Source organism: Diceros bicornis, chromosome 9 (assembly GCF_020826845.1).
Source record: "Diceros bicornis minor isolate mBicDic1 chromosome 9, mDicBic1.mat.cur, whole genome shotgun sequence".
Taxonomy (NCBI): Eukaryota; Metazoa; Chordata; class Mammalia; order Perissodactyla; family Rhinocerotidae; genus Diceros; species Diceros bicornis.
In genome coordinates, this window is record NC_080748.1 from 11,528,596 (window position 1) to 11,541,809 (window position 13,214).

General features: G+C 42.0%; 1 protein-coding gene across 1 annotated transcript in view; it reads right to left on the reverse strand.

The window, feature by feature from the left end:
• Positions 1 to 13,214, reverse strand: part of FLT1 (fms related receptor tyrosine kinase 1) — a 183,103-nt gene continuing 169,889 nt past the window's right edge. Inside the window, exons 26-30 of the mRNA XM_058547936.1 lie at positions 12,195 to 12,300; positions 11,768 to 11,910; positions 9,485 to 9,569; positions 6,857 to 6,951; positions 1 to 3,048 (exon numbers count right to left, since the gene is read on the reverse strand). Of these exons, the coding sequence (XP_058403919.1) occupies positions 2,853 to 3,048; positions 6,857 to 6,951; positions 9,485 to 9,569; positions 11,768 to 11,910; positions 12,195 to 12,300 (625 nt within the window). The 3' untranslated portion in view covers positions 1 to 2,852. The remainder of the gene's footprint in view (positions 3,049 to 6,856; positions 6,952 to 9,484; positions 9,570 to 11,767; positions 11,911 to 12,194; positions 12,301 to 13,214) is intronic.

Below are 13,214 nucleotides of genomic sequence, written 5' to 3' on the forward strand. Positions count from 1 at the left end.
GGAAGTTAATTTTATTATATGAAGATAGCATACAAAATACATTCATAGTGACTAGAGATGTAGGACAAAATTATGTCTTACTTATATCTGCAGCATATATTCTTGGTTTGTATAAAAGTAACTTTAAAATTCCAGTTTCCTTAAATAGTTATGCACAAAACACACACACACATATATACATATAGTTACTACCACTGTCAGTCAAAGGTGTGCTCCTCCCTCCTTTAATCAATTGAAAGGGGCTGGCAAGTATCTGTTTCATGTTTGACATTCTTATGGGCTGGGAAACAAGGCATAGCTGGAAGACCTAAGTAACATTTTTCAGGATTTGGACAGATTTGTTCCATGGGCTAAAACTAAGGTCTGAGCATCATTTCTTAGACTAATTACATATAGACTTGCATATGGTTTCAGTCCCATTCCACCCACACTGTTACACATACATTATCTCATAAGTCCTGAAAGGAAGTGCTTATTCTTCACTTGTTGGTGGCAGCCATTTTTGTCATAAAAGACAAATGGTGCTAATAATACCATCAGTGTTTTAATTTTCAGTACTGTTTTAAAGAACCAGTCTGTGGCAAGGACTTTGCAACTAAATATACTCATTACCACAAGCTTCCATTTTTCCTTTCATGTTAAGACTCCAGATGGAAACATTTTTTGACTGATGGGCTCATGTAGGCTACAAATATGAGTCTTTGAAGAAGCTGAATTAACATAGTTCTAATAGATTTTCTTTTCTTTTGGAAAGATGGTATTGCTAAGGTTTCTTAATGATTAAGAATTAGGTTATCGAAATCAAGACATGATACGTATAGCTAAGGTTTTTCTTTGTTTCCACTAATTGCTGGATCCTTATCTGATTTGAAAAAATTAGAGAATTGATTGAGGTCTTTTACTTTCCCTGTTGAACCTCCATTTGGTTACTTGATTTATACTATTGCTAGCTGTCACAGGTGCTTTTAAAGAAGAGGAAGAACAAAGCTTTTCCCCTCTTCCGGTCCTGGCCTGGTTCTGTTTGGACTTGGGTTGTGGTGGGGAGGCCTGACTCACTCCTCTGCTCGCCAGAGGCCCCTCCAGCAGAGCCCCACTGGAGCACCCACTGTCTCACTTGGAATGTGCCGATGCTCCCATCTCTTCATACAAAGAATCTTGAAACAAGAATGTGACACAGGGAAGGAAGCAGAGCTTCTTCTATCACTTATATTTCAGGTTTCAGAATTAAGTTACATGCATAAAGGGAAGCACACTCTTCTCTACCAAAAGCAGCAATTCACTGTTGCCTGTCCAGCTTTGACTGGCTTCAGAAGGTGCATACATCCTAAATACATAGCATCAAACAAAGCCAGTTGAGAGATCCAGGGTCTTTAGACCCTGAAGAGTAGGCACCTTTTTGTACCCTGTCTCCCTATTTCCGTCATCCTCAGACCCACGGCAAGGTCCAAAGCAGAGGAAAAGAGGCTTTTCTCCTATTGATGGCTCATTAACTAATATCCTGAGTCCCAATTCTAGAAATATCTTGCATAAGTTACATATCACCTTTTTTTCTCAAGGAGCATAAAGTGCTTAATAGACATTGGTTAATGCTCTTCTACATCTTTCCAGGAGACCGTCATGAGATACTGGAATCTCCATTAAATAAAAAGGAAACATGATTAACTTCCTATCCTTTGGGTCCCAACCGTGTCAGTGAGTTGGTTTGGCTGGTGTAGAGATGGGGTTTTCACTCTGCTGTATATTTTTTTTCACTCTATCCTAGTTTTGTTTTAGAGAAGACCCTCCACAAGACAGCATTTTCATTCTCCTTAGCTTCCTTTTATAACTAATTGCACAGAACAGGTTAATACCAAAAAAATGAGCTAAGTGTCTTGACTATACATTAATACTGAACCTGACATTATTTTTGAAAATGTGGCTTTAAGCCCAGCAGATAACCCTAACAGGCCAAAACTCATTCCAGTTAGCTTACTATGAGCAGTATGCTAAATGTAAGGCCATCAAGCCACGGAGCCAACTTTGCTCAGGGTAGGTTTTCAATGTATCTTGCTAGGGGGGCAGCAGTATGGGCTTAGATTTGAGCACCACCCTCAGTGCTAGAAATAAAAAATGTGTCATGTATGGGAATGGGCATAGAACCAGTCCCATAGCTAAAGTTTTAAAATTTGCTTTGGAGTTCTAAAAACTATGTCTTCTTGCCTGCCAGAATCCAGAAAACACCCCCTCATCCCTCTGTCCTGTCTGCTCCGTGGCTGGGTTCTCAAATGTGGAACCGGTTAGGTTAGGGTTTTGGAAGCCATTGAAGTGGCAGTGTTGATAGCGCTCTCCTACTCCCTTCCCATACGGTACAGCTCGAATTCTTTCTTGTGCCCTGTCCTGTTTTCTCTCTTTTCCTCTTCCTTTCCCCCTTCTTTGCTTCTCCTCCTTACATGTCATGTCTGCTAGAGGACCCCAGAGACATTGCTTAGGCCAGCTTAGGGCTTGTTGCCTCCTGGCCCAGTGGAGTCCGTGCTGCATCGCCTGATCAGCGCATCTGCTGACATCATCCAAAGCGCTGCTGCCCTGAGGTCTGGGGTAGAAGCAGGTAAGTCACTGGGCTTGGAAAGGATTTCGCTAACACACTGAGTAATGTGAGGATTAAGTGGTGGTGGCCTTCACTTCTATTACTCTATTTATCTGGGGTTACATTCTTGTTAGTCAAAAGAAAAAAAAGCACTATTAAAAATCAAAAAAGCAGCTGGCTCCCGTGGAAAAGTAAGGGTGTATATTTATATATGTATAATACTGGCAAAAGCTGGTTTTCTGGGGGTATAAATACACATGTGGTTATAGAAGTAAGGCAGTATGTCAAACTAGACAGGTGGGGTGGAATATAAGACCACCGAGTTGTAGTCTGGGGGAGGAGAGCAGCACGAGATCTTCTCCAGCTCCGAGTTGTCGTAGGTGACTCTGCGCTTGCTGTTGAGGTGCCCACAGCTGGAATGGCAGAAGGTAGGCCTGGCGAGGTCAGAGAGCCCCGACTCCTTACTTTTACTGGTTACTCTCAAGCTAAGGAAAAAAAGAAAAAAATCAGGTGTACAAAATTTGTTTCTTGAAAACAAACCCTAAAGTCCACTCTTTCTTAGTGGGTCATTTGTTCATAACTGTCCTAGAGTTAATGGTTATTGAGTCCCATCTCAATCTCAGGTCAGATTCTCTTCGTTCTGCATGCACACTGCCTCTACTACCAGCTTGGTGTCACTGGGCAGAAAGATGCATTCCACTGGCTGAGGGGTGGAGTGTGTGATTAGATAATGCAAATCCTTAATTCCAGGTGGCAAATAACTCCATGACTTAAGTGGAGCCCTCCCCTACTCTTGGGTCAGTTAGCCACCGTGGTAGGCTGAAAAATGCTCCACCCCTAAAATACACTGATGTCAATCCCTGGAACCTGTGAATAGCACCTTACATGGCAAAAGATTGACTATTACCGTATATGGCAAAAGATGTGATTAAGCTAAGGATGTTCAGGGGAGGAGCTTAGCCTGAATTATCCAGGTTGGGCCCTAAATCCAATAACAGATATCCTTATAAGAGAGGCAGAGGGAGATCCACAACTGTACACAGAAGGAGCTGATGTGAAGGTGGAGTGGAGAAATGTGGCCACAAGCCAAGGAATGCCTAGAGACACCAGAAGCTGAAGAAACAAGGAAAGATTCTCCCCCAGAGTCTTGTGGGAGATCAAGATTTGGTCACCCTAAAATCTATCTCTTTACCTTGATTATTTTCTCTGACCTCCCCCACTAACTGCCTAAAGAATTTGACATGGTGGCTCCTTCCTGGAACAGATTTATCATGATGGCTGTAAAGATAATGTAGGATAGAGGTTACAATAGAAAAGGTACCAACAAGCCCATCTTATCAGAAGTTCTGTCTCTCTGGCCACATTCTCTGGATGACCCTGCAAGGAGCTGCCAGACAAACATTTACATTTATAAGGGAAATCTCCATTTGTAAAGCTATCTCCCTCTCTGTTTTGGGAAGAGGGGGGGATGGCCTCATTTCTAGAGGCTTATCAATGTGGAAGGTGAGGCCTTAAATCTACATAATAACCTTACTCTTGTTTACTGTGCTTTAGTGGTAATCTCCTGTAACTGACTCCCCCCACCCCCAAAATCCTCCTTTGTCATTGGCTGAACATGGTATTTAAGATGAGAATTTCTGCTATTGTGTTGAGAAACGCAGTGTCCCTGCTTTCTCCCATGTATACATGTTATTAAACTTGGTATTATTTTCTCCTGTTAACCTGTCTTGTTTGTTAATTATTTGGCCAGCCATAAGAACCTTAAGGAAAAGGGCAGAGGGAGATTCCCCCTCATCCCCCGACAGTCTCCAGAGGGAACGCAGGCCCTGCCAACACCTTAATTTTGGACTTCTGGCCTCCAGAACTGCAAGAGCATAAATTTCTCTTGTTTTAAGCCACCGGGTTTGTGGCAATTTGTTACAACAGCCTCAAGAAACTAACAGAGCGTCTTCCAAGATGTTAGTACAGTTGTCTATCATGTTCGTGTTCTTGAAGACAAAACTTTTAAGTTATGGGACTGTATATCACTAGCAGGCTCAAAGGTGAAGAAACTTGCTTCTGGGTTCTATATGTTACATCCAGCCTAAGACAGATACACGAGGAAGAAAAAAGCTTCTCTTGTCCTTCCATGTTTGTTTGATTTTTTTTTTTTTTCAATAGCTGGGATGAGAATGAGAAAACCTTGTGCACCACCATATTAGTTAGATTGGTTCTGGACTAGCACGTCAAGCATTTGATCCAGGTTCGATATTTTTGGTCACAGAGTACAGGATGCAATTTATGGTTTTCTTTTCTTTACAAAGATCTAGATACAAGTGGCCACTCATTTTCTGAAGTGTTCCAAACTGGGAAACAAAAGATCATGGTATCCTGCTTTTTCTCCTTATCTACTCATTCGTTGTCAGTGTCCTCTAGTCTGCTACACTCTGAGGGGACTCAGCTCTGTTACCATCATTGTACTCATGTAAAAGGAAACAAATATGCAGATGTTTGCCTGGAAATGTTCCTACCCTTCGAATTGACTCGTGGTTGACGAATCGTGCTATGTCACTTAGAGGCCTTTGTTGCCGTCCTTTGATTTAGATAAGAGTCAGCAAACTACAGCTGGTGGGCTGGTCACCTGTTCATTTTTTTTTAAATGACAGCTTTATTGAGATATAATTTACATACTATACAATTCACCTATTTAAAGTGTATAGGTCAATGGTTTTTAGTATATTCACAGATGGTGCAACTATTACCACAATCAATTTTAGAACATTTTCATCATCCCCCTCAAACCCATACCCATTAGGATACCCAGTCACTCCTTCTTCCCACACCTCCCACCCCCAGCCCTAGACGACCACTCATCTGCTTTCTGTCTCTATAGATTTGCCTATTCTGGGCATTTCCTATAAACGGAATCATACAATATATGGTGGTTTATGACTGGCTTCTTTTACTTAACAATGTTCTCAAGGTTCATCCATGTTATAGCACATATCAGTACTTCATTCTTTTTATTGACAAATAATGTTCTATTGTATGGATATACCGCATTTTATTTATCCACTCATCAATTGATGGACATTTGAGTTGTTTCTACTTTTGGTTATTATAAGTAATGCTGCTATCAACATTTGTGTGCAAGCTTTTGTGTGGGCATAAGTTTTCATTTCTGTTGGGTATATTACCTAAGGAGTGGAATTGCTGGGTCATAGAGTAATTCTATTTAACCCTTTGAAGAACTGCTAGACTGTTTTTCAAGGTGGCCACACCATTTTACATTCCCACCAGCAGTGTACAAGGGTTCTAATTTCTCCATATACTCGCCAACACTTACTTTTTGATTCTAGCCATCCTAGTGGGTGTGAAGTGGTATCTCATTGTGCTTTTGATTTGCATTTCCCTGATGACTAATGAGGTTTAAGCATCTTTTCAAGTGCTCATTGGCCATAGCCATCTGTTTTTGTAACTAGAGTTTATTGGAACACAGCCACACCTTGCTTATTATTGTTGATGGGCTGCTTTTATACCATGATGGCAGAATTGAGTAGTTGTTTACTACCTGGCCTTTTAAGAAAAAGTCTGCTGACCCCTGATTTAGATGAAGGAGGAGCAGGTTCTGCCTTTGGGTGAGACAGGCAGGCCCCTGAACCAGGAAAAGAAGGAATGCCTGATAGTCCCAGCCTTTCCCTGTCCAGCACTATTCCTAGGTAAAGACCAGTATTAGGGAAGCTGAAGTGATGTGCAGGGCCAGTGGGGTATAAAGCAAGAGCCTAAGTAATTCTGACAATAGTTGTTGAGGCCACTTTACGGAGGGAGGAGTGCCAGGATCAAACAGGAAGCAAGCCTTCATTTGCAAGGGTTGGGTTCTCAGGATGGCATGTCTGAGGACTGGAAAATAGTACTGTGACCCTTGTACAAACACTGCCAGCCCAGGGTATAATAATGGGTGAGCATTCTCGCCCTGCCCCCATAAGCATGTCTCCACCAATGTTCACAGATGGGCATATCAGGCTCCTTTCATCTGAGGCTTCATGTGTTTGGACTGCCTGTCTTTGCTGGAATTTTCTGCATGTTTTCTCTTCTTAAACCCTAGTCTTCAGTCTCAGAGCTTGATGCTCATATATCCAATTTTATGCCCTCTTTCTTGCCCTTCTGGGGAAAAAAGTACTCTCCTGCAATGCCTGAACACTACAGTTGAAGACGGCAAGTAGCCCTCAAATATCCCCATTAACTGTCTTAGCCAGCATCTTCCTTCACCCTTCTCCATCAACTGATCATAGAAAAGAGACCCAGCTTCCTTACTCAATCTTTAGTGAGGCCTTGGGTTTGCTCTCAGTCCAGGTGAAGCGCTTCAGCAAGGGGGAGGCCAGCAGAGTGCTACTGTCCACCTGGTAATCCTGGCAAGGAAGAAGGAAAAAGGTTACACTTCTTGACCCAGAGGGGCCCATGCCAAGCCTGGGGGATGATACTGGGATGCACGTCTGAAGTCACTCCAGGCTCTGTCCTAACCTTCCACAATCCCTGCCTATTAAGACAAAGCAGTTTCTCCAAATTGGCAAGTCTAAACTTGGTCAGTTGTAAGAAATGCCTATTTCCAGTGACTTTGAGGCCCTTCTTCCTGAAGGTAAATAAAATAAATTTAAGCAGAAGGGAAAACTGCAGGTAACAGGTGAACATTTTTCATAGTAAACTTTTATGCAAATTATTGCATAAATATATTAAAACTAATTTTAGCAGATGACTATTGGCTATGGGTATGCTGTTATTTGGTGGCCATGATATGCAAAAATTCTGAGAAATTATAAAGACAGGGTTTAATTTTTTTTCTTGAAGATTCTATGGAATTTTCAGGCCCTTCTTGGTCATGGTTTCCAGTAATTCTATTTCCTCGTTGATTCATCTTTAATTTCAAGTTTTATGCAGACTCCCCATTACCCTGTTAATACAGCAATTCTAGTAAGTGGATTCTGCACTACATTCCTGCCACCCTTTGAGTCTCTTACTGGACTATGTTCATGTCCTTAATTATCAGTAAACAAGCCTAAGCAAGCAAACAAGCTGTCATAGTTCCCTACTATATTAGGGAGGGTTAAGGTTGAGAGAAATCTTCCATGTTTTGCTCAGTATCGTTTTCTTGGACTTAAAAAACCAATGTAACTATGCAGCAAAACAAAATTTCTAGCTACTTTACCTTTGTATTCTCCAGCTTATTTGTAATGTTTCTAAATGTTTAAATCATCTTTTCCTCTTTATCACCCATCTGTTGATTGTCATACTGTGGTGGCTGTGTGTTGCTGTGATACTGAAAGCTACACCACAGGTATTTCAAATCCCATCAGGGTCACCCATGGTGGACAGGTTTCAGCAGAGCTGACAGACTAAAACAGACTAAGAAGACAGATCTAGCCACCCACTTCGGAAAAACCGACCATGAAAACCCTCTGAATCGCAGAGGAGCATTGTCTGATGTAGTGCTGAAAGGTGAGAGTATGGTGCAAAAAGACCAGGCAGGGTTCCGCTCTGCTGTCCACAGGGTTGCTAGTGTAAGTGAGCATAAGTGAGGCTATCTTGTTACACTAAATGGCCCCAGCCCCTCCTCTGTGTGACTACTCGCTGCTCTGCATGTACTCCAAAAATGTTCACATACTCTCCTGATTTATGGCCTCCACTTACGTATGTACTCCCCAATAGCGTGATAAATTAAAACTTTGTTCTATGAGTTTCTCTCCAGGAACACACTGACCACAGGCAGGAAGCACACCTACAAGGTATCCAACACAGCTGACAGAAGAATGGAACAATAAAAGACCCTGGAGTCCGTAATGCCTGAAGGAAACCCCTTCCTTACTGCCCATTTTCCCCTATATAACTACCTCAAGATTCTGTAATTTTTGAAGATGGTTTTTTTGAGACAGTCTCCCATATTCCCAATTATGCTGGCTAATGGAATGAAAACTTCCTTTCTCAATCCCTAACTCGTTATTAATTGGCTCAGATCGAGGCAAGCAGAGCAAGCCCATTGCTCGGTATCACTAGGAGTCGGAGTTGACTCAATGGCACTAACAGGTGCTACGTCTCACACTGTTTGCGGTCATCACCTTCACTCTGCAGGTGGTTTTCCAGGCCCTCTATGGGACATCGTCATCACCAGCACTTTTCAAATTTAATTGCACATGAATTCCCTGGGGATCTTGTGACAATGCAGAGTCTGACTCACTGAGTGGGGGTGGGTCCTGCAATTCGGCATTTCCAGCCCACTTAGCAGCAACAGTGCTTGTCTGGAGATCACACTTTGAGCGTGAGGGTCTGTGATACCAGAGGTGTACTCTTGCCCAGTCCTCCCCTCCTCTCTTTATTCTCTCAATGCCATGTCGCAGATCTTTAAAGAGATAAGCTGGTTGAGGCCTCTTGTTTGCCAGACTGTACTGGGTTGCTTCTCCCAGTGTGGCTGGGTAGAAACATGGCTGTTCAGCCTCTAGAACCTTAGTGGGAAGGAGCATAAGACCTAGGTAGACTTCTTCCAGGATCTCAAAGGCTGCTCTTAAGAGAGAGCTCTCTGTGACATCATGAAGGCCCAGCCACTCATATAGCTTTGAGTTCCTCTATTACTCTGAAAGAAAGTTTCCATCATCGATAGGCAAGAAGCTTAGAAACACACAATGAAATTTCCTAAGAGACTAAATTATGACCAAAGATTTGGACTCTAGAGTGAATTCTGGGTCATCTTCAAACTACAGAATTACCCACTTTCAAATTAGCTTTGTAAAGCTAAGTCTTGTTGTCAGTCCCCGGGAAATTGTCATTTTGGTCCCCACTGATTACTGGCCCCCCGTTGACCAAAAGCCACCAGAACACTGGAGTTTGTGTTTGCATGGAGTCTGGCAAGGAGTCCTGCCAGGGTGCACTGAGTAGGTTAATTCCATTACTTACATCAAGCATGGAGGTGGCATTTGGTGATAGTTCTTCAAAGGTTTTGATTCTTTCCAAGCTCATGAAATTGAAAGCATTTACGTATCTAATGAAGAGGCAGAAAGAATAATCAAGACAGGAAAATGCATCCAGCTTTGATTAGTCAGGAGACCATGGGCACTGTATCCCACCTAAGATGAACCAAAATCCCAGAAGGAATCTCCTCACTCCACCTGAGGCTGAAATTCCCCTCTTTTGTCCGCCTAGGAATCCTGACAGTGATGCTACTTCCTCTCATGGTTGTTAATCCACATTGCATGGTTTTGAGCAAAACCCCAGAGGGACCCTGGAGAGACTCAGGAGTGGTTAGGCCTCTGGTCCCTGTGGAATCAGAAAATGTCAGGCCTAGAAGAGACCTAAGTCATCATCTGGTCTAAACACCCTACATTACAAAGGAGAGAAATGATGCCCAGAGAAGCGATATGACTTTATCATGAATAGCCGCCTACTTCTAAAAGGATGTGAAAAGACCTGTTAAGATGACACAGCTGATTTAATGGCATAATCAAGTACGAGGGCTAGTCTTATATATTCTGTTCTGTGATTACAGATTGGAAGAAATGGGTAGTATTTGTGTGATTTCCCTGTAACTACCTACTGACCTTTTGTTGACAGTTAGGAAAGACCATCAGCGATATCTACTATATGGTTACTCATAAAGCAAGTTCACCTATTGATTGAGTTTTTCAGTCTTTACCCTGTCACCATCTGCAAGGCCCAATTTTTTAGGCAAGCTCCCTATTGAGCCTAAGGCTAGGCAACATACTGAAAGGGCTCAAATAACTTTGACATTTCCCTCCCTCATCTCTGACCCAATTGGACCCTGCTAATTTATTTAATCCAAACTAGTTTTCTCATCTTTAAAAAATGGATGACTCGTCTGTTACAGCCTCTTGGGCTGGTTGTGAAGTATGAGCAGTGTCACTGACCTGTAACCCATTACCATAAGTCTGGGCTGGCCACTGGACTTCTAGGCCTATCATAGATGGCTATCACTCTTTTCAGACTGTTGCAGCTCCTCCCATGCCATCCCTGGTCATCTGCCAAGTTTGGCTAAACTGATGTCAAAGCCCTAGGGTTGTGCCTCCTGCAGATGAAGATGGTCGAAGGACAGTCTAAAAGTCCTAAAAAGAGTCCCGACTGCATGGGAACAGGGAGAGAGAGTCAGAACACCTGGGTTAGAAACTCTATTCTGCCACTTTCTAGCTACGCAATTTTGGCAAGCTATCCTCCTTGGAGGCTCAATGTCTCCATTTGTATAAGAAGAATAATAATATCTACTTCATAGCATGTTTTGATCGTTAAAGAGATTGATGTGTGCAAAGAGCCTAGCATGGTGCCAGAACACACACAGCATGTGTCTGTGTAACCATTAGTACTGAATGTGTGTGATACACGTGTAATCATTAGTACTGACGTGTGCAACACGTGTAACCATTAGTAATGATGTGTGTGATACACATGTAACTGTTAGTACTGACGTGTGATACATGTATAACCATTAGTACTGACATGTGATACATGTGTAACCATTAGTACTGAATGCCTGTAATATACATGTAACCTTAGTACTGGATGTGTGTGATACACATGTAGCCGTTAGTACTGAACGTGTGTGGTACACATGTAACCATTAGTATTGAAGTGCTGATCCCCTCCAGTGCCCAGTGGGGGCACTCAATAACTACTTCTTCCCTTACCCCTTCTCCAAATTCCTCTGCAGTAATGAGAGATATGTTAGTTTGTCAGGTAAGAAAAAAAAACCCAGTTTGTTTAGTTTTATCTAAGGTCTCATGAAAAAGGTCAATGTCATTGAAAAAAAGGATGGAGGAATTATTCTAGAATAAGATAGACTAAAGAAACTAAAGAAAATACAATGTGTTATTCTTGATTAGATCCTGCCTTTTTTCTATTTTTTTTAAAAAACCTATTAAAGACATCTGGGGAAAATTATGGAAATGTGAATATTTAATAATAAGGACTTATCAGTTTCTTTGGTACGACAATTTTGGTATGGTTACACAGGAGAATGTCCTTCTTATAAGAAGTATACCAATTTAGAGGTAAAGTGTCATAATGCCTTAAGCTCTCTTTCAAATGGGTTAGCAAAAAGAAAAGTGCACACACACGCATAGAGTATAAAACCAGCCAAATGTTAACTACGGTTGAATTTAGGAGGTGGGCTTTTTTTTTGTATGTTTGAAAATTTTATAATATAAAGTTGGAAAAAGAAAGAAATCTTACCTGACATTATCAGAACTTCCTGAATTAAACTTTGGAGCTGAAATATCTTCCTTGAAGAAGTCCTCAGAGAAGGCAGGAGTTGAGTATGTAAACCCACTATTTCTTGTCAGTATGGCATTTAGTGGGATATAATCTTTACCATCCTAAAATACCAAAGACAGAGCTCTAATTGCAGAAATTTCTACCTCAGCCTATTTCTGTGAAACATTACGTCAGCTTCAATTATGTCATTTCCACAATCTTGGTTGTGTTTTGGGAAGATATTTCTGCATACATATACACACACACATACACACACACACATTTTTTTCACAGATGATCTCAGCTATTAATAGCAAATAAAATAATAACAGACAAATAAAACACCCCCTCGACTTACATTCAAAGGCATTTGGCCTTCTGATATTCTAGATAAATTTAGCTTTACCTGTTGTACGTTTGCTTGAAGCAAATCGCCTAGTTTTTCCACAAGTTCTGCAAATCTTGGCCTTTCTTTTGGGTCTTTGTGCCAGCAGTCCAGCATGATCTGATAGCTGGTGGTGAAAGCACAACAGAAACAGCTGGAGAGCAGCAGTAGTTACATAGATTGCCGTACCCATCCACAGTGCAATGGGTGTTGTCATACATATAAAGATTATGCTTTGTGTAGTATGTGATATTTGCCTTCATTCTTAGATTGGGGTATGCAGCACCAACACATAAAAGGCTGTTTGGGCCAGGTCCTGCTGGTAGTAGAAAACCCATCTACAAAGGCAGACTAACCAACCCTCCAGAGCCCATCACGACCCAAGTTCTTTGGAGTGCCTGTGGTCTCTGCAGAGTGGAAGGTGAGTTCTGTGAACAGAGCAGAGCTATTTGGAAAGGAAACACCACTGTTCACTTGCAGTTAGATATGGAGTGTAGTACTCCTCCTCTCACTGTCAAAAGCAGGACAACGTCCTTAAAGGTAAAAAGTTCACGCAGACACAAATATCAATGGGTGAATAGTTTGAAGTACTTATTACATTCTCGGGCTGTACTGAAGGTTGGCTTGGGCTTCTCAATAAGTAGGTAGTATTTCTAAGTCCTCATGGTTCCATTAGCAAGCTCAGCAGCGGAGACTGGCGGAGAAGGCACTGTACACGTGACCTATGTCACTTCCACCTTATAGAGTGTGAGTAGTTCCTTGGGCTGTGTGCCAGTTTCTTGCATGTGGCTGATTCCACCCCACCCCCCCGCACCCAGTATTTCAAAGCTGAGCTTGCGGATATGAAAACGTTTGTCTTAATATTACAGAACCAAATCTTGTCCTAGGATTTAAATGTCAACAGGGTTCCTCTGTGATTCCACTCTTCTGGCATTTTAGATGTCAAGGCATTGGGCTCCTCTTCTGGTCCTGTCTGCAGGAGTGCACGGCTGTACCTGCCCCTCTATCTGCAAAACACATGCCGGATGTCTGTATACACCC